Genomic DNA, 25,761 nt, shown 5'->3' on the forward strand with positions numbered 1-25,761 from the left:
TAGGTGGTCTGGGCGTCTGGCTGGGCTAGGTGGTCTGGGCGTCTGGCTGGGCTAGGTGGTCTGGGCGTCTGGCTGGGCTAGGTGGTCTGGGTGTCTGGCTGGGCTAGGTGGTCTGGGTGTCTGGCTGGGCTAGCTGGTCTGGGTGTCTGGCTGGGCTAGGTGGTCTGGGTGTCTGGCTGGGCTAGGTGGTCTGGGCGTCTGGCTGGGCTAGGTGGTCTGGGCGTCTGGCTGGGCTAGGTGGTCTGGGCGTCTGGCTGGACTAGGTGGTCTGGGCGTCTGGCTGGGCTAGGTGAGTGAGTGGTGGACTAGGCCAATGGTGGTGAGAAGAAAAGGGAAACAGAGAAGAAAAGAGAGAAAGAAATGAGAGAACAGAAGAGAAGGGAAGAGAAGGTGTGAGATGCAGAGATAGAGAGAGCACACGTGCAAGAGAGAGAGAGTGCATGAGAGAAAGAGAGAGAGCCGGAGCGTACGGCAGTCAGTCGGCTGCCCTCCCGACACGCACTCCCACACCTCTGCGTCTCCGTCTCCCAGTGCTCCCACAGAAAGCTCCGAGCAACTGACCCAGGCTGACCCTCCACCAGCAGAGTCACCGACATCCAAGCGGGGAGGTGGTGGTGGTGGGTGGATGGGGGGGGGCAAGGCCATCTGTTCAGGCACAACACGTCTGGTAGAGGGGAGCCTGGCATGCACGGTACGGGAGGGGGGCCTGCTCTCTGTCGAAACAGGACACGACACTCGTTGGAAGCAAGAACACAGGCGCACATGACTTCAGAAGGCTTTGCTGCTGGGCTAGTCGTCCTCTCTCCAGTTCAACAAGCTTCCCGGTCCTCCCTCCCTCCTCTCCTCCTTCGACTGGCCACTTTCCAAATGACTCGTGCTAATAATATGGCCCTTTCTGCTAGATCACGGGGGGGCTGTGATCTGGCACCGAGGCACAAAGAAGCAGTGCTCTCATACCCCAGCTCTGCTAACAACCCTCAAATAACACTCCTCATGACACACCTCCAGCAGCAGCACATCGCCGAGCAGAAGACGTTGAAGTGAAAGACAAACAATACAGATAAAAACAACAACAGCAAAGTAAACCGGTTGTTGTGCAGGTTGGAACGTAAACCCAGAGAGCTGGAAGGAGCATATGGCCATGTAAAGGGTTGGGTGTGAGTGTGGTAGTCGTTATTTTACCACTGTTGGAAAGCAACTATCAACCAACCAGGTTGTGTGGCTGGAACTACCCGTTTTATAATTAACAGTCTAACAGATGTCTATGTGTCATAACTGCATAGGAAAGAGGAGCTATGACACACACCTGTGGGTGCAGCGTCACACGCCACCTGGTTGTGAGGAAGTCAGGGAAGGGTGTTGCAGTGTGTGTGCAGTCTGGCCTGCTCTCCACTATAGCTAACATAACGCAGCCGGCTAGTCCTCCCTCCCACACAGCCACTCTCCGTCCGTATGAGCCTGGCGCTGTGAACAGCCCCTCAACAGCACTGTCTGTCACCCCGGCGCTGTTCATATCCACACAGCAGCTGGGCCCATCGCTGGCGCTGAGACTGTGAGTGGAACATGGAGGACTGTGTGATTTCACACCCAGACTCCACTGATGATCACAGACCAACAGAAACGATACTTACATCCCAACCGAGAGGCCGCAGTGTATAGTGCATACATATTACAACAGGTAGTCCCAATCTCGCAATCTGATTGGTTAAGATATACCACGGGCAAAGCCTCTTTACCGTTCTATGTGAAATATTACTGCGCCAATTATTACTGCCTGTAAAAGCGTTAGTTCCATTGCATAATGGTCTGTTGGTTACATTACGGTTGCTCCTCAAGAAAAATGGAAACATTCAATGTCAATTTTGAGTTGTTCTATCCGTCCTGTAGCCTACCACTCTGATTTATCGTCACCACTTTTGCAACTTGCAGTTGCACAGCAAAGGCAAGCTACACTTTGTTCATGGCTAGCTATGTTAGTCAGGAGTATTTATTTTGGTTGGTAGGACTCATTGTTCGTCGCTTTGAAACTCACTAAAATCGATATTAAGGCACTGAAATAGTAGGTATTTATCCCATAAATGTCTCCCGATCATGTTACCGTTGTATAAAAGCAATAACTCACTCGACGGTTGTGGTATATGACTAATCCGACAGCACCGAGCCAGCGCCACCAGCACTCTTGTTGGTTGAAGCTGCTGAGACGCTTAAGATCGCGTGACGCTCAGATCCAAGACTGGGCGTCTTTTTATCAGAGATTGGAGAGTGTCAATAATCCTGTGACGGACGCAGTGGGGTCCTATGTTATCTGTGAAGATCAGGCCAGACAGGGTTCACTCTCTGGTCTCGGAGCTACAGTGAAGCCCCTCATCTCTCACACCCCATTAAGGCCCACTATCACTCTGGAGCAACCAGATTCATTTTCACTCCTCAGTAATGGTTAACCTTGTGTATCCAGAAGCCCGTGGGAGGAGAATAGCAGGGCAAACAGCCAAGAGAATGAGTGGGGAAGGATTGAAAGGGTTATCAGAGCATGGCCGGGCCTTGGTCCCACAGGCCTTAGAAGGAAATCTATTCAGTCTCCTGGGCTACAGGTTTGAAGTCAACCCTCGGCTGTATACCGTAGCTGCGGATATTGCATCCATAGGCTGTGCTCTATTGCTCCCAAACACAATGCTGCAATATTCTGTATGATCACTGTTTGTTCTGCTCGTCCCTCCCGGGTGTGTGCTAGTGATTGAGGTGGGCCCTCGGAGGTGTGGCGCGGGATCAACCTTCCTGGTTCGGCCTGTGTTAATAACCCCCTCAGCTCACACCCTGCTCACAGGCAACGATGATGTCATCAGCGGGTACCAGGCAGAAGGGACAGTCCATGACGGGGTTTTGTTAGAGGTCGGGGGGTCGGGTGTAGGTGAGGGCCATGGGCATTCAAGACCCCCACCCCATTTAGCATGTGCTTGTACTGTAATGTCCATCGATAGCACTGTACTCTTGAAGAAAGGCTGAGGAGGAGATGTATTTAGTTAACGAGTGATGATAAAGTTGAGTCATGAATACATTGTCCTCAACATCTGGTTTCTTTACCACATGTTCATCATAGGAGTACAGTAAACAGAACCGTCTGCACAGACTCAACAACTACGATCAGTAGAAACATAACATATGGCTCAATACAACAGCTACAGCCTTGACACCAATGCCTGAACTATCATGTGCAGAAATGTGCACTACTGGTCAAAAGTGATCTATCAGGTAGACTACCTACCTGTATAAAGGGCTATTCATTATGTGCATTATGTACAGGATACTATTTATTAAGTGCTGAGGTATTGTCTCTTTGCAGCCCACAGGAGCAGAACAAGTGCTGTGCGAGCGACCAAGCGGTCCTCGTCCACTCCCCTCGTCCACTCCCCTCGTCCACTCCCCTCATCCACTCCCCTAGCCGTAGCAGAACTCTGATTCCTAACCATAGCAACAGAATTCTGAATTCTGACTCCATGTCCCTGACTGAATTTTCCCTGCGACCTTGAACACAGGATGTGGTCAGTTAGACATCAAAAGGGAAGTGTGTGTGTGTGTGTGGGAAGAGGGGGCGGGGGTGGGGGGGTTCTTATGTTGGTGTGGGGTGCAGAGGCATGGAGAGTCTAGGAAAGGCCATCTGGAGCTTATGTATGGAGGCTTTGGGAGGCTTGCCAAGCAGCACTACAGTAATCCAGCCTGAGGAACTCGCACTGGACCTCCGCCATCTTGTTCCTATGGGAAATATGAAGGAGTGAAGGACAGGTCTATGACTGACTAAATATATATATGATATATTAGTGCAATAATAGTCACAACGATAGTGCTACACCATACAGTGCTGACAGTGTCAACAAAATTCAATCCACTGCTCCCCCTTGTGGACATGTTCTCCAACAGTGAGTTTGTAACAAAATATAGAACAAAACTTATTTACTTAAAGTTATTTTGGCCACTAAACAGGCAGGTGGTGCATGTGTGTGTGTGTGCACGCACCCAAGGGAGATTATTGGCAAGGTTGAGGAGGTGGTGAACTAGATTACTTCCAGTCTAGCTGGCCCCAGAGTCATCAGCAGGTGATTTACACTGGTCCTACTTTCTCTAGCTCTAATTTTAGACCAATCCACTGCACACTGAACTAGGGAGGGAGGGAAGGAGGGATGGAGCAGGGCTGTGGCCCAGGAAGACTTCAGAAGTAGAAGTCTGAAGAAGTAGCACCTTGGCAGGTCAAGGAGGTATGGACTGGCTGGACTGGGCCTGGAGGACATCCGAGGACGTGTCCGACCACCCAGATGTCACCCAAGCCCAGGCCCAGCTAGCTGCTGCCAGACAGCCCCGATCCAGCCACAGGCTGCCAGATAGTCTCCTGACAGCTTGACGGTCAGCCAGGACAGACATGGCTGTGAGGTGTGAATATCCTGCTGCCAGCAGTAGCAGCTGACCAGCTGACTGGGTAATAAGGACACTTCAACCCACTACTTAATTTTCATCCCAGACGGAGAGCTGACTTATTAGTGCTATTCATGGCTAATAACATTACTGACATTCTGAATGATCCACATTACACAGACTGTTTGACAAATCAATATACTGTAGAAACAAGGGTGCAGAAAATGTAGTCACTACACTTGCTAGATTTGATTTAAACAACAAAACAGAGCAACTAGATCTTCCTTTGAGAAAACGTATCAAGGTTATCGCTGAGCATTTTGTCCTATTATATGCCGACCTCTCAGTAGCACCTCTTTTCAGCAACATCGTTGGTAATACTCTGGAGCCTACCAAAAGAGCTGGGTAATTAAAAGCTTGGCTGAGATTTTAAAATAAGCAGAGGAAATGGGTTATTAAGGCTCTTCGTTTGGCTTGTTACACACACACACACACACGCACACGCACACGCACACGCACACGCACACGCACACGCACACGCACACGCACACGCACACACACACACACACAGTGAGGTTATTTTACCACTGTCCTCGAAGCACATGCTCTGAAAAAATGTATGTGTGTGCCTGTCTGGGCGAATGAGCCCCTCTTCATTGGTGGTCCTTAATATCAGATGGAGCGTCACTTTTAAAGGCTTAATTTCTCTGCAGTCACAGCCTCGCTCCGATACTTCTCTGATGAGAGCCAAGAAATATGCTCCTGTTCTCGCGGCCGTGGCCTAATAACTAGCCAACTATATGAACAAGGTCTTGCTGGTAGCAGAAAGGGAGGAGAGAAGGAGGGAGAGGTTGTAGAGAAGGGCACATACACAAACACAGGCACAGACAAAGGCATAGACAGACACAGACACAAACACAAACACAGACACAGACACGAGCACAGACACACACAGGCACAGACAGACACAGAGGCGCAGGCAGACATAGGCACAAACACAGGTACAGACACAGACAAACACAGGTACAGACACAGACAAACACAGACACAGACAAACACAGGTACAGACATAGGCACAGACAGACAGACACATATATACAGACACAGACAGACACAGGCACAGACACGGGTACAGACCTAGACACAGATCCCGACAGACACAGAGACAGGCAGTGGAGCCACAGTGGCACCCATTTTCTGATAAGGCAATGAAAACAGAACCCAGTCGCCATGGAGACAGTCAGAGACAAGCGGTTTCATTTCTTTGGGGGGTCACAGTGGTCGTGAGCCGTTTAACGATTGCCTCATTTGGCGCTGGACGAGGCGGCTCAGGGAGGAAGGGGAAGAAGATGACGGAAGGTGCTGATCTCAGCCAATCAGAGAGGAGTTGGCAGTGCTCCATCAGAAAGGAACCAACAGCAGCAGACCTGAAGCCCTCTCACCTGCCATCCTGTCCTTCCCTGGTACATACTGACCTAGTGACTGACCAATATCCAGATCTGCTACATAATATAAGACTATGGGTTTTCTCACCCTGTGACGAGACCAAATACAAATTTCCAACCTTTGCTGGACAATAAAAGTTGTATCTTATCTCTATATAAGCCAGCCAAGCTATAGCCTAGCCATGGTTCAGTATAGTGAGATCACTAAAGCTCACCAGAGTTCACATATAAATGTTTCATATGGACTGTGTAAGCCATTCAAAGCTGTAGAAGCTAAGGAGTCCGTCTATAACACAAGACCTGAAATAATATTTGTCTTTGATCTGCAGCAAAATGTGTCTGTACACTGTGAATGCAATAGACCAGGGAGCTGATCCAAGTCCCCAGCCTCAGTCGTTACTGCTCATGTTGAGGTGGTTGACTGAACCTCGATGACTTTTACACTTCTCTATTCTTCAGGTTCTGAATAGAACTACAGTATTCCATTATATTCTATACTTACTATCAAACTGCCTTGAACGGCCACATAAATGTATAGGAGATAACAAAGGCATGGGTTATGGGTATTCACTCACATAGCTGACAGAACAAAGGGCTGTTTCATGAGCTATTTAGGCAGCACTATGCATCCCAGTCATCATGCATGGTACTGAGTCATGCAGTAAGCAGACAGTAGAACACACTCCTAATACACTACTGCTGGTGCACAGCGGGTTTGAAGACTGAGCCTCTTTGCTGTTGGATTTGTTACGCGGAGAGTAAAACATCCACATGATATCAGACAGGAAGTGAGCAGACAGTGTGACGGTGCGTGCGTTCGTGTGGCTGTTTGTGACCTTGTATGGGTGCGGGAGTGTGTGTGTGTGGTGGCTGATTTATTTATCCCCAAGGGGAAATTGTTGTTACTAAGGACAACAAAAAGCGACTAATTACAGTAGGTACACCAAATATGAAAAATGTACAACAATGAAAAATATACAACAAATATCCGTCTATAATCTCAAGCGGTAATCGTGTGCAATACGTACAGTGTCAGTCAAATCAAACAAGGACTATGCCAATTGATAAATAATAACTGGACTGTAAACTGTCAACTGTCCTGTCCAAGAAACATCTGGGCACCAAAACAAACTGACTTAGCTCCCTCCAAGCTGGCTCGGGTCCAGAGTGTCCAGCCAGTCAGGGGATGCATTGACCAGCCTGATGGCGGCTGGTAGGAAGGACCTACGGATTACGGAAGCGCGCTGTATCAGAATCAGTCTGCCGCTGAAGGTGCTCCGCTGCCTGACCATGTGCATGTGAGTTCCTGTGTGTGTGTGTGTGTGTGTGTGTGTGTGTGCGTGAGGCGCCATGTGGTCAACATACCGTCACCTTCTCTAAGTCAGCTTCGGAGGACGTGGGAGACAGAGGGCTGATGGGGCTGAGGCAGGGGGAGCTGCCCACGCTGGATATGTACTCAGGATCAGGAACGTACAGAACCTGCAAACACAATCCGTGTCTGTATTTACACAGGCTTGCGATTGTGCAAACACACATACAGTACGTGTGCTGGATGCAAATACACGCTATTTCACACGCATGCATAATGAAAAAGCACACGCAATACTTTCAGTCACTCACGCATGCACGCACCCACACATTCCTACGCACGCACAAACACACACACACACATACACACACAGGATTGAATACATGTGATCAGCTGGGTAGTCTCATGCTACTGACACACAACACACAGAGAAAGGCTTGAGAACAATTATGCAGGAAGAATGAAAACACCGTAGAAGAATGTAAAGATATCTGAATACAATGGGAGGGTTCAATGGGATGTGTTCTTTCATGCACACCCAGGTGTCAGTTTTCTGTGTGTTTTGTATAGTACTGTGTGAGCTGTGTTGATGGATGCTGAGATTTTCCAGGAGAGTGTAGGCCAACTTCACGGCTTTTGCTCCTCTCAGACAATTTGAGGTCTTAATATGAGAATATAAGAATCGTGTCATTGACATGTCACACAGCTATTGTAACGAAATACATGATTATGTCTGATGAAGAGCCAAAAAGCCTTGTATCTACAACACTACAATACCATTGAAATTCAACAAACTAATCCGAGACTATGAATCACGACAACATCAAAGTCACTGCTACACTGGCGAAGTGCTTTATTGTACGCTAACTAACACCTGAGGGAATTTGTGTGCCCCCTTCCCAAGTCGTTGTGAACGACCAGTGTGTGTCGGCCATCATAAGATACACATACACAGACTGGGAGTTCACGACTTGTGGGGGGGGGGCGCAAATTCCATTAGGTGTAAGTTAGGGGGGCTCTGGGGAAGAAAGGTTGGGAACCCCTGCTCTAGGACATGCTGAACTGGGCCCAGGGGGTTTTAACGAGGGAGTGTGTTCAATCTGAAATGCTTTGGTGGTGACTGAGTGGTGGGTGGCTGACTGTCTAGACAACTGGTTCGTTGTCTGGCTAGCACGACGACCGGGTGGCAGGCTGAATGTTTTGCTGGCTGGCTGACTGGTTTGTTATATAAACATCTCCTGCCAGAGGAACAGGAGTAGGGCTCCCCATGTGCCCAGCCAATGGTGGGCTGACATCAAGACTACACTACACCTCATTGGTGCATTAGCTCTGCCCTGAATGCTGAGACTGACCAATGAGATTAGAGCGTTGTGGCTTAAGTCTCTGTTCAAGTGGATGTTGTTCGGGCACCAAGAGAGACAGAGTTTATGCTCCATTAACACCATAGGGAGTGCTTCAAGAGGCCACTTAACCCAGAGAGGGGGGCGTTTGAGGACAACGGAGAGAGCTGCTGCTTTATCAACATCAACAAGAATAATGTAGCCAAACAGACTCATAGAACAGTCACTTCTAGGAGGACAGAGATTTTGGGTCTTTGAGATTTTAACCTTGTTTAACATGACGCAGCGTTTTTGGTGGTTGACAGGCAGAGATACAGGATAATAAGTTAGAATAGGTCCTAACGTGTAGTGTGTGGTTAGTGAAAGCAGTCTAAGGTTATGATGAGTGATGCCACAGGAAGGGGACTGAGGTGGTCGTGCGAGAACAGATAGTGACTGAGGACAGCATGAGTGTGTGAAGGTGGATGAATGCAATTAATGCGTTTGTGAGTGATGGTGGTGGTGCAGTGTGTGTGTGTGTGTGTGTGTGTGTGTGTGTGCGTGCGTAGTGAATGTATGAGAGAGAGAGAGAGAGAGAGAGAGAGAGAGGGAGAGAGCGGCTTCTAATGTTGCGGAATGAGAGACGGCTGGTAGTGAGTGCAGTTTAGGAGTCCCCACCTGGCCAGGGACCACTGCTCTGGAGAAGAGCTTATTCAGCTGAACCAGCTCGTTGGGTGTGGTGTCAAACTGGAGCGCAATGCTGTTCAACGTGTCCCGCGACTCCACCTGGACGACAGAAAAACAAAGAGAAGCAGAGAATATCACTCACACACCTGGGGACCTGGACCTGGCCTGTGCCTATGTGCTGGCCTGTGTCTGCGTATGGGGGGCCTGGTCTATATCTGTGTGCTGGGGCCCGGCCTCTGTGTCTGTCTTTTGGGGCTGGACCCGGCCTTTAGTGGGCTAGTCAGGCCACCTGTCTCTTATCTCCTACTTAATCCGAGACTTAAGTCTCCTGTGGACGGCTGTGGGCTTCACCAGGACGCAAAACGGGGTGGGTTATGTAATGTGGGCTCAGAGCTGTGTGAGTGTCAGTAGGAGCTTTGTGTTGTAACTACTAGTCACTGGCCCAGACTGTGGAGGAGGTAAAGGAGACACAGGCTGCTCTCCAGAGAGAAGTACACTGTGTCTAAAATGACAAACACACACACACACACACACACACAGACACACATGCACACGGCAGAGCTTTAAGCCTGGTTTATGCTCCGTCGGCACACACCTCTCTACAGACAATTAGAATGTGACAGCTGTGTGGGGGGAAGGTGGGGGGGGGGGGTATTGTGTGCGGGTCGACTTGTTGTTGTGCCAGAGCACTACAGTGAAAACTACACCTGTATCCTGCTCTGCCCTTCAGGGTGGCACTGGTGCAATTTCACAGAATCTACTATACCGGCACTAACTGAGACGTGTGTGTGCTGCTGTGTGACTAAACTGGTTTAATAAATACCTTTAACTAACATTAGTGTAGTGGAGTGCAGATGATAGATATGTCAGGCATTCCTAGACTGTGTGTGTGTGTGTGTGTGTGTGTGTCTATGTTTGAGAAGCGGGGCTCAATGGAGCATGCAGGGACACAGACGATGTGTGTGTATGTGTGTGTGTGTGTGTGTGTGTGTGTGTGTGTGTGTGTGTGTGTGTGTGTGTGTGTGTGAAAGACTGTGTGACTTGAGTATAATTAGGCATAATGGCTTGGTGTGTTTTAGTGGAATAGTCATGGGACAGCATCAGCTGTCTCCTCCACAGTACCATGTGTGTGTGAGCTCCTTAACAAGGAGGAGGGATTTTTGCCCAACTCTAAAGGTGACAGCTTCTCTCCAGGAGGATATTTTTGTACAGAGACAGACAGGCAGACAGACAGACACACACAAACACACACACACACACACACACACACACACACAAAGAGACACAAGCAGCTAGGTAGAGATTAGAACACACAAACACAGACATTTAAGTCAGAAGCAGACAATGAAAATGAACAGCTCAGGATCATTGTGCACCGGACCGTCACGCTGTCATTCACAACAACAGAATCATTTTCTAACTCTACACATAGAGGGAACACAGAAACAAGCACACAATGCAGAAGCGTAGCCTTGGCAACTGTGAAATCGCTTGGGCGACTGGGAAACAAATGTCAAACACACCGAAATCACACACTCAGAGACCTAAAGTGCTAAAGTACCAAGTTTCTTATTTACTAGAAGATAGAGAAAGACAAAAACCCTCTTTAGAATCTGACTGGTTGCTCTCTGCTCATCCCACTGCAGTGTGAGACATCTTTATCAGATGACAGGGGCATCATGAGGACAGTCTCATGAGGGCAGGATGCAACGTCAGGTCCGGGTCAAACACGTTCAGTAATAGTGGTTGGGGTCCTATAGTAGTGAGCCTGCAGCATCAGGGCTCAAGGCCACATACCAGTAGGTCCTGAGATTCTGTCTGTCGGTGGATAGTTACCAGGTAAAATGGAAATCTAGGCAAAAACTCAGTTTTAGGTTAGTCAAAGTATTCGTCCGAAACAACAGCCCGATGTTTATCCATAATCAAATCCCAGCGAGGGTGAAAACAGATGCTCCTGATGGCCACGGGGTTCCACATGCCGCTCCTGTGCCCTGGACAGCTGGAGGTGAAACAACTTGTGGAGGAGTGAGAGTCTGGTGTAGGCCCAGGACCAACAAGCAGACTGCTGGGGCTGATTAGATTGACCGAGTTTAATTGGTAATTTGATCATTTTCAAAGTTAGGTCGAATGGAACTCGTCCTTCATGAATCAATATGTCCTTCGAGACCCCCGAAAGGCGTGCCGACCACGCTAATTGGCAGATGTTTGATTTGATGATTTGATAAAGCGTAGCGGCGAGGATCGGTTGCCGTGCGGTGTTCCTGCTCCACAGCACAGGACCGAACCCCGCGGGAGCTACGCCACAAATATAATAACCGCAAAGACCTACGAGCCTTTCCTGTTACTCTACCTGCTTCCCTGCCGACTGTCAAGTCCAAGAACCCGCCGCGTGATTGATCTGTAGCGAACGCAGATAGATAAAGGACAGGCTATTGCTTTATTTAGACTGCCCTAGCATATCATGTTGATGGATACCCTGTCAGAGGGACGAGGGGTGAGGGGGTTGGGGGCTGCTATTGAGATCAGACGGAGAACCGTACTGTAAGTGACACCTCTATGACGGACAACCCTCCTCTGTTCTCACGGAATGATCCTCAGGAGCCCCTTTTTTGTCGAGCGCGTCCTGTATCATCTACCGAGGACAGAGTGACACATAACAGCCGGAGCGACACTTTAAATAAAATAGAAGCTAGAATGTTAATAGTTGTGCTGTGTATTGAGACGGAGAGCAAACGGTCACATCTAAACCGCGTTGACGTCAACAAGTGCTCGCCCCAGCGGCTGCGTTCGCCATGGTTCTGTCCCTGCCCTGTGGTTCTGCTTCTGTGTTCTGCTTCTGCGTTCGCCATGGTTCTGTCCCTGCCCTGTGGTTCTGCTTCTGTGTTCCCCATGGTTCTGTCCCTGCCCTGCGGTTCTGCTTCTGTGAGGCAGGGGGATGGATTATAGCTGCTCTAGGTCTCCCAGGACGGGTACAAATGTTTCCCCGTCCTAGCTTGTCGGGGACACGCGGTCAATATCCCGCGCTTCCATAGCCTTTCATCCTCCCCTAGTTCAACACGGCATTGATCCCTCTCTCTCCCTCCCTCCCTCCCTCCCTCCCTCTCTCTCTCTCTCCCTCTCTCTCTCTCTCTCTCTCTCTGTCTCTCTCTCTCTCTCTCTCTCACTCTGTGGCCTAGCACACCACCGGCTACCTATAGGCAGTTTATTTATAGCTCTCTGAGCACACAGCCAGCCTGCTTCCAAGATCCTCATAGGACCATTATACTGTACATCACCAGTTATGGATTCATGTATAAAACACTATGAAAAAAAAAACGCAGAAATGGTTTGTACACACAATGGCATCGTCCATCCAGACAACCAGGAATCACATGACAAGTGTTGTTTCAATTATGTTTAGTGACTTGGAAATGTTGTAAGCGAATCTCATATGTAAATGAACCGGAAAGGAAATGTACTAAAGATGAAGGGCCTTGAGGGAGTTTTTGCTGAATCTAGCAGAATGGTGACTGCCTTCATAAGCCATTAAAGAACCATTCGCCTATCTGTTCAAAGAAGGATAACCTACACAACGCCCCGCCAAACCTGGCAGATGGAGACTATTGAACGCAGGGAACTGCCGCTGTCTGTAACTCAATGAACCACACCAAAGGTTGTCTCAGTAATGGGCCCCTGTCTACAGACCTGTCAATGATGGGGGGGGGGAGAGAGAGAGAGAGAGAGAGAGAGAGCGAGAGAGAGAGAGAGAGAGAGAGAGAGAGAGAGAGAGAGAGAGAGATGGTGACAGGATAGTGACAGGATCGTATGGTCAGCAATGATAGGTAGAGCAGGTCTCCTCAGCCTGATCAATACTGTCCAGTACTCATCTGGAAGAAGCTGAGATTAATAATTAAGAGGACATCCTGTTTGTATCACAACCTTTTTCTGAGGAAGAGGAGAAGTGGAGGGAGAGAGGAGGAAGATGAGTAGAGGAAGGGGCATGAGGAAGAGGACAGGGGGGAAGAGGATAGGGGAAGATGACAGGCCAGGACAGACATGGGTGTGTGTGTGTGTGTGTGTGTGTGTGTGTGTGTGTGTGTGTGTGTGTGTGTGTGTCTGTCTGTCTGTCTGTCTGGGTTCCTAGGAGGACAAACTGAGGCAGTCAGCCATGACTAAGGGGCTCCATAAAAAACACCTACGACCTTGTGACTGGCTTATTTGCGTAGAGACATTAAGGAATGGACTAGAAGCAGTGTCTACTGCCACCTGACACAGGCTGCAGGTCAGCTATAGAATCAACAAGGCTGTATACAGCTAGAATAAGTTTCAACAATAGACAGACAACCACCAGGCAGTTATGCCAAGAAGGGATTTTTTTCTAACTCCTGTCCTGGAGTTAATGCAAGTTCCTCTTTCCACATGATGTGTTCACAATAAATTTATGTCATTAGTGATTTTCCCCGATCGGAAGCTCAGTATGAGTCATGGAACACAAAAAAAGGTAACGCATCGGGCGGAATCTAAATCAACATAGCTTCGCATTGAGTGCGTCATCAAACTGGAAATAATACCACAGGCGGCTAATGGTTTAACCGGGCAGAATGGGGAGTATCCGAGCGACAGGCGCTGTGCAGCGCTATAATGAAGGATGAAGCCCGGCTTTTAGCATGACAGTTGCCATAGCGACCCTGCCTTCGCTCTCTTAATGGCATGCGGCGTGCGACAACGGCGTCCTTGTTGATCACCTGATTCGAGAACTGCCCTCTATGACTGAACAGCTGATAGGACAGAGACAGACAGACAGACAGACAGACAGACAGAGGTGAGACCCAAGTCCTCTCTCTTTCTCTTAGCATCTCCTGACTCAGTCCCAAAGACAAAATGAGACACTGTGCCTTTTTCCTTCGATTTAGGCCTAGCAAAGCAGATGCAGGGACTCTATGGGACAGGAGAGTAATCTAGCAGGGTCTGAAATTAACACCCACATAGTGCCAAATGTGGGTAGATTTTCCATTTGGTGAGTAAATTTGGAAGGCTACTGTCATGGGATATTTAGCCTACCACTGCACGCATCTAATTTTGAAAGTAATGTACCCAAGAGTGAGATTAATGAATAAAGTTTGAACACACAACAAACTGTCTATCTTTAGCTCAGACTTTAATAAGATTTAAGATACACCGGCGACCCTCGTGCACTCAGAGAGAGATAGAACGAGGATTCCCAATGATACCAAGCATAGCATACAGGCATTCTTTTATAATGTTTATCATAACACTATGGTGTTAATTAGCTATTCTCTAAATTAGGAAGGAGTGACCAAATATGGTGCTCTAAACCAGGTCGGAATGACCAGCAGATAAATGATTGTTATTCATACCTATCTATACAGCTGGCGCCTAACTAAGCTCATAACACAGACAAGATGACTTGGACACGAGGCCCCTACAGTAGATAAGTCAATAGTTGACCTAAAACAATTATCCTTGTCTACATAATACATTTTCCTCAGTAAAAATCCCACACAGAGTAAAATGCTTTACTCTAATAAAGCATTTTATTTTGTGTATAATAATAACAACAACAACAACAACAACAATACTATTCATTATTATTATTATTATTATTATTATTATTATTGGTGATCAGCTCTAAATTTAACATCACACTACCTGCTACACTGGTGGGTACATTTTTGTAACCAAATTATTGCAACAAAATGTATAAAATATATAAAGTATAGAATATCTCTTTCTTGGTGGCTGGGAGTAGCTTGATATCAGACAGAAACTTTGTGATCTGGGTGGATCCAAAGGTGTGGACCCAGGCTAGGCTGGGAGGAAAATCACTCGCATATAAACTGTGTGCCTGTATTACTGCTATGAGTGATGCAATGAGTTTCTCCATCTGTTGCCAGCATACTAAAGAACAAAGCCTAATTGTAATCGGTAATACGTCTGTGGCTAGAATTTTGGCCTGTATGGCGGGTATATTTTTTATCTATGGCAGGTGAGACTAAAAGTGTTTCAGACACTGCATGAAGGAACAGAGTAGCATAGTGGTTTACATGTGACCTAAGTTGGCCTTGTGACTGGATGGTGACAGACAGTACTGGTGACTGACTGGCAGTGCCTTATCTACACACTGCCTCATCCTCACATAGACACGCACACACGCATGCACGCACGCACGCAGGCACACACACACACACACACACACACACACACACACACACACACACACACACACACACACACACACACACACACACACACACACACAGGAACACAGGAACACACAGTGAGAGCCATTCTGGTTCCCCAGTAGAGAATAATGCAATCAGAGAAGTGATTGTCAGGAGGACGCTGCAGTGCTAGATTGCTGTTCCCCTGGTGACTCATCTCTGCTCATAGCAGCCCCTCACACAGAGTTCTACATGATCTAGTCTAGCAGGCCACGCCAGCATCGTTAGGAGGCCTCACCTTCCTAGACGCTGGTAGATTCGGAAACACACTGCAAGGTCAACCAAGACGTTTAAAAGCTATGTAGCTACTGCTAGCACCTAGATATCCAGACACACACTACCGGAATGAAGGGGCCATTTTCATTTTCTGGTTTACTTCCTTGTGGTGTTGCCACTGATGAAATACAGTACAGACCACCTGGCTTTGGGTTGGAGATTCCTTAACTGTGTATGATAAACAGCCTAGCGAAAATCAAATGCTTTTTTTAAAGGAGTAGTAAAGGGAAAATGCATGTTTAGCCCTGTTTTAAGGTTACTTATGATCATATACAATGGGTCAGATCAAAACGTTGACAAAGCTAGCATTTTCGAGAAAGTTAATAATTGCTCTACCACCGTTTTGGTCATACAATGGATGTGGATGGGCATCTTGAAAAATCATTCAAAAACATGTTAAACTCTCGATTTCAAAGACAAGAAACTCACCTAGATGTTAGTTGGCGTTCTGACCAGGGCTTAAAAACGAAATTCTTTTTCAATCGGTTCGCTCCGAGCAGAACCAGAATATTTAACGTTTCCGTTCTCGTGTTCCGCCACCAACATAGCGTTCCTGAACCGGTTAAGAACGAAAAATAACGTTCCGTTCACCGTTCCGGGGGTGTTAGCCTATTAAGACTATAGGCCTACAGTATTTCTTGTACAAATATTTTCTTGTACTGTTGCTGCAAGCTATTTTATTCTGCGCCTGTAGGCCTATTGTTTGTTTTTATTTCGTTTTGTAATGTTTTATGTTATTTATAAATAATTAGTCACCTCATTCATTGATCTGCACAATCCCTATTGTTTATGCTGCGTTCCTTTTGTATGGGAGCTCCGGATTTGGCGCCTATACGCGTAATACGTAGCCTATCGTCTGGCATCCGCGGTCTTTAATATTATAGTCATTTAACTTATGCTATTCAATGATCAGGGTTGCACGGCACATTGTCACTAAAGTGTGCTCATATTAATTAATGTAGCCTAATCATTTGGTTTGTGAAAGTCAAGACGTGACAGAAATCTGTGCAACAATAGGCTATGACTAGATTCCAAGAGACGCACTCGCTTTCACAGCCTAATTGCCGAGTTGAACTCTGAAGGAGGCAGACCATTAAATTCGCAAAACATAGGTTTATGCATACTAGTATACATCCAAGCAACTGTACTCCGTGTTTTAAATAGCCAAACCATACTTGGAGCGAGATGTGCAACGAGTGAAAATTGGCTTCCGCTGAATGTTGGTTATAAAGATAGAGGAACTTTATTGCAGACACGCAGGTCCATATAAAACATTATATTTGCACAGTAGGCAGGTCCATATAAAACATTATATTTGCACAGTAGGCTATTATTTCTTTCACTTTATTATTTGCATCATTCTTTGTGGACCAATGTTGGAATAAATTTGCCTTTGAACATTATTGCCCTCTCTGACATCCGCGGTGTTTATGTGAAATCTAGTTTTAGCCTACTGAAACATTACAGGCTATAGGCTAGCCTACTCTTCTTCAATTAAACAAAATAAATCACATTGATATCTTTGCTAAGTACTAAGCTGTAAGGACAGGCTGAACTACCGTTTTGCACTGGCAAACAAAGGAGAGTGTGTGACAGCCCTGCGCAACGCGTGCAAATTGGCTGCCGCTGAGTGGTTGGGAAACATCAAGAATAGTCATGCATCTTAGCTTGCAGAGTTTGAGAAACATCCTCAATTTTTCTAAATAGCACTTGTTGTAGAAACTTGGGAATCCTGTTTTTAGACTAGTCATGTAATCGGTTACAAAACCACCGTCTAGTCATCAGTGAAAATAGTCGCTGCGCACATCCCTAGTCTGAGGCTATGGTGTGTTGTTGTAATATCTAAATCTCTTCATTTCGCTAAGCAAGCATTTAAGATCCTGACTGTGAAATAACAGATTTAGGGGCCTAGGCTACATTACAAAAACAGGACAAGATGTAGGCTACAAATTTAATTAATTTAATTTAGCCTATTCGGCCAAAAAAGGCTCAGCTTTATTCTTTTTTACAATTATTTTTAAGTTATATAGGCCTACTACAAAGAACGAAAAAATAACGCTATTAACCGGTTTTAAATATTTCAAATTAACGTTTCTGTTCTGGAACAATTAAAGACCATTTCGTTTTCGTTCCTGTTTCTGTTCCTCGTAAAATACCGTTCGTTTTCGGTTTTCGTTTCCGTTCCTTGAACCAGTTCGGAGCCTTGGTTCTGACATAATTCGCCATAAAGTAAGATTCTAGTTCATCTGGAAAGGCTTTTTTAAATATTTAGCATAGAACTATTTAGTCACAGCACATATGTGTGTAAACCTCCGCAAACTAGGTAGCCTAGCAACATAAACAATAACAATAGCTACTGTACCGTAAGTAGTTCCGCTTCTTGAATCCCCTCTGCGGATTGATCTACACATCTACAACGGTTGCTTCAATACAAGTCAATGGATTTCATAAAATGATCAATAAAACCCTACAGGATTCATACTTTGCTGTGAATTTTATGTCAGAACACCCTCGGTGAGCTTCTTGTCCTTGAAATCGAGAGTTTAACATGTTTTTGAAAGATTTTTCAAGATGCCCATCCACATCCATTGTATGACCAAAACGGTGGTAGAGCAATTGACAACTTTCTCGAAAATGCTAGCTTTGTCAACGTTTTGATCTGAACCATTGTATATGATCATAAATAACCTTAAAACAGGGCTAAACATGCATTTTCCCTTTACCACTCCTTTAACAACTTGTGAGATGAACAGCTGTTGTGGACTGGGGCTGAGCCTAGGCCTGGAGTTGAGGCTGAGGATGGGGTTGAGGCTGGGGTTAAGGTTGGGGCTGGAGCTGTGGCTCCCAGAAAGGTGGAGATTAGTGGGGGGCTTAGGACCCCTGTGAGTTACACTGTGTCATTGTCACTGTCCATCTCCATGTCTTCCCCCTCTCTTAATCTCTCTCTCCTCCCTCTCTTTCTCTCCTTGTCAGTCTATTCTTCCAGTACTGTCTTTCTCTTTCGCTCTCCCTCTATCTCTCTTGCATTCTCTCTTTCCTGGAATTCAAACACCTTTTTAATAGGCTGCAGGTCCGCCAATGGCTGGACCAGGGTGAGAGAGCGGACCTTATCAGTGTCTAGGCAGACGGGTTGCAGCTATTGGGTCTCATTTGTCTGAGATAATAAAAAGAGGCAAGATTCCACTGATAGAGCGAAGAGGCCCGTCATTCTCCTGTGTGTGAGAAAGGAGGAGAGGAGAGAGAAGAGAAGAGAGAGAGGAGAGGAGAAAAGAGGAGAGGAGGCAAGGCCGCTGGCAAGCTGGCATTTGACCTGGTACTTTTCAAAGAACTTTGATAGGCAACAGTTTTTGTCTTTTGGTGGTTCAAATAACTTTTTCCTCACAATTTGAAAATATTTGATAGGCCTATGTATTTGATACAGGGCTACATTGAAACGTAATGTGGCCTTTCGGAGGCAATTTTCTAAATGTGATGTGAGTGAACATTCATTCTACCTACAGTAGGCCTAAACAATTAATAATTATTTTCAGCTTTCATTGGTTGGTAGATTGATGCAACTTGAGTATTTTCAAATATTTGACTTACTTATGTACAGTATTTGACACAAGGACTGCCTTACAATGGAACATGATGAGGCCTTTCTAAGGCCATGGTCACATTAGCTGATATTTGTTACTTTGTTTATAGAGGAAAATGTGTGCACTTCCCCAAACTATTGAGGCGTCAGTACTGCACTCTGGACCATTACATTGTCATTTAGCAGATGTTTTTATCCAAAGTGACTTAATAATTGCATTTAACATAGTCATTGTACCACTACTTGCCAGAACTCACAAGAGCATCTTCTTTTTAAACAATAGACTAAGGGCCAAATCCACAAAAGGATTGTGCGGCTTTTGCAGTCACAAAACCCGTGCAAATAAGACAAAAAAATAGCATCCAATCCACAAAGCACACGCAAAGGGTGAAAAGTATTGCAAACTGCACCGATGAGCAAACAGCTTCACGGCTGCGCCAGTCTCATTTGAATTGATATTATAAATTGTGTGCAAAACTGCCCCGATTTGATCCACAAAGACCATGAGCTAACTGCCACAAGCTGTTAGAGAGCTTTTGAAAAGATGGTATTAACTGCAGCAGTCAGTGCACACTCTCTCCTTCTGTCTCTCCTCAGAACTTGTGAGGTTTAAATTATATTGGATTGATATTGGATGATATTAAGGGCGAAACATACATAGAAGGGGATTTAAAAATAAATTCAGCCAGCTGTGATGCACAGCAACAAACAGAACTAATATTTTCTGAAAAAAAGTGTGGTCTGTCATTTTCATTATGAAGCATCTGTGTCCTGAAACATGGAGAAAAGTTTGAAACGCTGGGGAAAGATCCGTCGTTGAGGACATTCAGCTCTCAGTCTGAAAATGTATATTTATGCTTTCGCTCGGCCAGTGTTTCAGCCTATGTCTTTTCGGCTTCAGTTATTTTATTATTGCTTTTCTATTGTTGTAAGACTGTATTGTTTATGTATGTATTGTTGGTTTGAAATTACTGAAACGAAATAAACGATCATTCATTCATTCATTGTCGTGGATAGTGTGTTCTTGGCACAAAGCCAATGTTTGCCTGGGCATATCATTAGAGCAGAATCTTTTGTGGATATTGTGCTAAGCTGGAACAGATTGCCGTTGCTGTGCAAAATATTGAGCTATTAGCAGGAGCAATCCATACTTTGTGGATTTGGGCCTAAGAGTGTAATCTAGTGCTGACGTCAAGGAGCAAGAACAGCAAGATACAAATGCAGTAGGTGCTTTTGAGGAAGGGTCTGGGTAGTACTTCTTGAAGAGGTGAGTTTTGAGCTTGTGGCGAAAGATGGGCAGCGATTCGGCTGTCCTGACGTCAGTGGGCAGTTTGTTCCACCACTGCAGGGCCAAGACAGAAAAGAGCCCTGACTGGGTTGATCGACCACAGGAGCCTCAGAGCAACTAGGCAACCAATCGCTTCGAGATAGCAGAACGTAGTGGTGGGGCGGGGGTGTAGAGCTTGACCATGGCCTAGAGGTACAGTAGAAGGGAGTTGTTCCTTTCATTGCCCTGTGGGCTGGTACCAGAATTGTAATCTGGATGCAAGCTTCTACAGGGAGCCAATGTGGAGAATGGAGAACGGAAGTTGTATTGTATGGGTGAACTTGGGGTGGTTGAACACCAGGCGAGCTGCAGCTTTCTGGACAAGCTCCAGCGGTTTAATAGCTGATAACGGGGCCCCAGCAAGGAGAGAGTTAGTCCAGGCGGGAGATGACAAGAGCCTGGATAAGCACCTGTGCTGTTTCTCAGTGAGGAAAGAGTGGATCGTTCTGATGTTGTAGAGCAGGAATCAGAAATAGTGTGTAAACGATGCAATATGTGCTGAGAACGACAGTTGGTCATCCAGTGTCACACCCAGATTCTTTGCAGTCTGAGTTGGCGTTACCACTGTGTCATCAATGGTGATGGCCAGGTCACGGTGCGGATACCCCTTACCTGGGAGGAGCAACAGCTCAGTCTTGTCCAGTTTGAGCTTGAGGTGGAGTGTCACCATCCACTCCAAGATGTCAGCCAGGCACGTAGCAATGTGTGCCTCCACTTCTGTGTCAGAAGGGGTAAATGACAGGACTAGCTGGGTGTCATCGGCATAACAATGGTAGGCGAAGCGAATGACAGGACCCAGAGAACCCAGGACCCAGTGTAGAGGGACAAAAGAAGAGGACCCAGAACTGATCCTTGTGGAACACTCATAGTTAGGCTTTGTGGTTCCGACATGGACCCTCTCCATGTCACCTGGTAGGAGCCTTTCTCCTCAAGGGTGGAGACTGGAGAGAAGGAGGTCCACCATGTCAAACATTGTTGACGGGACCAGGAGTATCAGGACAGAGGAGAGAGAGTTTTCTCTTGTGGCATGGAGTGACTCTTGCCACTGCAAGGAGGGCCGTCTCTGTCAAGTGGGGACAGAGGAGGGGACAGGGTCTAGGGAGCAGGTGGTGTGGCGGCTAGATGTAACAAGGTTGAGGACCTTGCTAGGGGGGAGAGGAGGAAGGTAGGGTAAGGTGGGATGTGGAGAGGGGGGGGGAGCAGAGAGGGAACAAATGGGGAGGGTAGAGAGTGGGCGGGTGGAGAGGTGAGGTTGGTGTGCGGAGTGTCAACCGGGTGGTGAGGGACCCAAGTCAAGACTCACAGTAGATTGCTCACAAACTGATTTAATGCAGTGTCTTGTGTACTCATGGGAGGGGTGGGGGGGTGTAACAGGCTCGATTAAAAAAAATATAAAAGGTCTGAGGGGAAAAAGCCTCTGGATGAACGAACACGCACATTTTGGCCCCAGCACTTTTGGAGAGCAGAGGTGAGACCCGGCACAGGCACACGCAGAGGGTCACAGCGTTTTAAACACTCAGGAGCCCACTGGCGCAGCACGGTCTACTAGCCTCACCGTACATAATCACTGGCAACACTTTCCTCATCCATCACAACATCAGCCATCCAGAGACAGAGGAGGGTGGGAGAGAGGGAGAGGAGAGAGGGAGAGGAGAAAGAGAGAGAGAGAGAGAGAGAGAGAGAGAGAAGAGGGGAGATGGCTATGCATGCTGTGTGAGTGAGATATGAGCATTTTTCTCCCGTATACCATTTATCCCCGCTAACCTCTCTGTGGTCCATCTCTCTCCATTTCTCTATCTCTCTCCCACCCCCTCCCTCTATCTATCCCTATCTCTCTCTCCCGCCCTATCTATCCCTGTCGCTCTATCTCTCTGCCAGCCACTCCCTCTCTGTCACTGTCTCTCTCCCTCTTCCTTAATCTGTCGCTGTGTCTCTCTCTCCCCGTCTCTCCCTCTCCCACTCTCTCCCTCTATTTCTCCCTGTCTCTCTCCAAACCTCTCCCTCTATCCGTCCCTGTCTCTCCCTCCATCTGTCCCTGTCTCCCCATATGTGTGAGTGTGTGTACATGTGTGTGTGTGTGTGTGTGTGGGTGTGTGTGTGTGTGTGTACGTACGTTCTTCCTTCCGGCTTTCGTTCAGAGCAGACGCTTTTGCTGCTTGCTCCTGCTCTGGAATTTCATAATTGCCTGTATTTTGTATGTTGTATTGCATTTTGTATGTCGCTCTTTCTTCCTTTTTATGTGTTATTTGTATTGTGAAGCGCTTTGTGCATTCGTGCTGTGAAAGGCGCTATATAAATAAAGTTTACTTACTTACTGTGTGTGTTTGTGTGTACATATATGTGTGTGTGTGTGTGTGTGTGTGTGTGCGTGTATGGGTACAGATCTGGATGCAAGCAGCACATTAACTAAAACAGAGAGAGACTAGAGGGGGAGAGAACATAGCTGAATGCCACAACTTATCAAAGCTGGAATCAGGTGTCTCAGGCGTGGTTTACATTGAGACGAGAACAAGAATGACAATTAGAAGGAAAAAGACGCGTTGACAGAAGTAATCAAGGTCACATGGAAACATCAACATATCGCAACACCATTCACCACACTGGGCATGCGCGTGCCTGTTGTAAACAGACCCTGACAGTTATCTATGAAAATAATTTGTTCCTAAATACATTTTTCAAATGCTTTTATTTATTGCCTGTCTTCAACCAAAGGAAATCTTGGTCAGCTTGTTCTCAGGCCTATATTTAAAAAGTAGGGTGATCCTATTGCTTAGTAAATAACTAGTAGGCCTAATTCGTTATTCAGCATAAGTTGTATTATTATTATTATTATTAGTGTTTATTGTTATTGTTGTGCCAGACCAGGTGCTTCCACTCAACTTGCTTCCACTTGACCTCAAGTTGGTCTATGCTGGATCATATTCCATAAACTCTCATTTTGTCCATCCATCCAAATGATTTAAATAAATGCACTTTCCAATGTCTGAATAAAATTATGAGAGCTAGAGTCTGATCATGCTCCCTGTTTGAGGTGGCAATCCGAGTCTTAAATCAGTCTTTATCTCTTCTTGAAGTTCCGGTAAAATCAGACATGTTTAATATTATCTGAAGTCTTTAGTCTTAGGTCGCGTTCACACCTAAAGGTCCGTTTTCTGATTTGAATGAATGCGAGGATTATACATTGTTTCAATTTTCCAACTGGTCTGGTTTGCGTTCGTAAAGGCCAATACTCAAACGGCCCCAAAATTGTAAACAAAAGCCATGTGGTTGGAAATGCCATTTGATTATTGGTCATACAATTGGTGGGTAAAAAGGCAACCAATTTGCGCAATTTTTTTACTGGATATCATAGCCTATGGTATGGTAGCCCACAATATTTTGAGCGCATGTTTCGCACGCAAATAATTATTAATTTTGAGCAAAGGAAAGTCTATGCTATATTGTGCTCAATAAAAGTGTATTTGCATGTCTGCTTAAGTCCATATAGGCCAACGGCTGTGATCATCACACCACTTTCTTCCTTGGTCTGCGCAGATACAGTAATTATCACTTTTGAGCAAAGGAAAGTCTAGGCTATAGTGTACTCAACAAAAGTTTATCAGCATGCCTGCTAAAGTCCATATATGCACGCACAATGGCTGTGACCCCTTCCTACCTTGGTCTGTGTGCGCTCAAAGCTTGCTTTAGCGCTCGCTCAACCATACCTCCATGTGCTCAACACAGAATTTTGTCACAAAAATAACACCAGAGCGTTAGAAATGTTTTTTCGGGAGGTATCTGACCAGCTCCAGAGTTCAGGAGGCTTTAAAATTATGTGTTAAAATGTAAACAATAGCCAAACGTGCATCATCGTTATCAAAACGAGATCACCTTTGCCAGCTCACGAGGGCGGAATCCAGGAAAATGACACCCCTTGCAGTGTTCTCGAAACTTCACAGATTTTCTCAACGCAAACGGTGCGTTTGTGTAACTGCGAGGTGCAAACGAGAACCGAAAGTCCCGTAAACGGGAGGCGGGGAGCAAGCCTGTGTAACCCAGGCCTCAATGATAGCTCTGGACACCGGTTCTCCCTGCTCTCCTTCCCTCCCTCTCTTCCTGCTGCCATCCCTCCCTCCCTCCCTCTCTCCACCCCTTCCCTCTGTCTCTCCCTCATTCCTCCCTCTCTTCGGTGACCAGGCAGAGCTCCGCCACAGTGATCCACACTCTCCGCTGTTGCCACGGCGAGGCGAGAGACAGCCGCCTGACTGCAGCTGGATTTGAGGGTCATTTGAAGAACACAACCCGCCTCAGCTCGGGCTCCATTTTCAGCTGCCGCTGGAGGAATGAGAGCTCTCTCTCGCTCTCCCTTTACTCCTCTCTCTCTTTCTGACTAACCTCTCTCTCTCTCCCTACCCTCCGTCTCTCTCTTTCTCTCTCTCTCTGCCTTTCCACCGCCAAATCAATAGAAATGACAAGGCAGCGGGAAGGTCATCGTGGTGGAATGCTCGCTGATAAGAGACACACAAGAACCCGTGGAAAAACAAACACACAGTCCTGCCAACCCACACATCTCAATTCTTCCCCCCAGACAATACATCTTTACACAGCTACAATTCTCTCTTTCTACACACACATATGCACACACACTGTACTGTTACTACAGCATTTGTATACATGGGGGGGGGGGGCACAGTGTGCAGCTCGGGAGGGGCTTGCATATACAACGATCCCCTCTATGTCAACAGACATGAACCGCGGCACACGTGCTACAGAGGAGAAAACAGCAAACGCTTCTCTAGCGACATCCAGCTAACGAGGCAAGCGTGGCCGGGCTGCCTTCACAACACAACACAACCGAGACCCCCGCCACCATCAAGAGATAGCTAGTACAGCAGCTAGTGCAGGCTACAGAAACCACAGGTAGCTAATAAACACAAAGCAGCGTGATAAACGAGAGACAAGCATCAGCGGAACACACACACAGACACGCTAGATTGAGAGAGAGAGAGAGAGAGAGGTGGGGGTGGGGGAGAGAGGAACGTTCATTCCATTACTTACAGAATATTCAATGGTCCCTTTGGGTCTCTGGAACGACATGCGCCTCCCATCCTTCTTCTCGGGGGTCTTCTTCTGGCCGGTATCTGAAAGCAAGCGGGGCAGGGTACGCATCACGTTCATGTTCCTCTCTCCCCCAGCTTGTCACAAGCTGCCGTTTCC

At 46.7% G+C, this 25,761-nt stretch overlaps 1 protein-coding gene across 4 annotated transcripts in view; it reads right to left on the bottom strand.

Moving 5' to 3' along the window:
- The window catches only part of oxr1a (oxidation resistance 1a), a 162,744-nt gene that overhangs the window by 21,190 nt on the left and 115,793 nt on the right, over nt 1–25,761 (bottom strand). For all 4 annotated transcript variants that reach the window (XM_084444253.1, XM_084444252.1, XM_084444251.1 and 1 more), the window contains 3 exons: nt 25,603–25,685; nt 9,156–9,263; nt 7,215–7,328 (listed from right to left, as the gene is read on the bottom strand). In XM_084444253.1, the coding sequence (XP_084300379.1) occupies nt 7,215–7,328; nt 9,156–9,263; nt 25,603–25,685 (305 nt within the window). The remainder of the gene's footprint in view (nt 1–7,214; nt 7,329–9,155; nt 9,264–25,602; nt 25,686–25,761) is intronic.

The sequence above is a fragment of the Borostomias antarcticus genome, assembly GCF_949987555.1.
Source record: "Borostomias antarcticus genome assembly, chromosome: 10".
Classification (NCBI taxonomy): Eukaryota; Metazoa; Chordata; class Actinopteri; order Stomiiformes; family Stomiidae; genus Borostomias; species Borostomias antarcticus.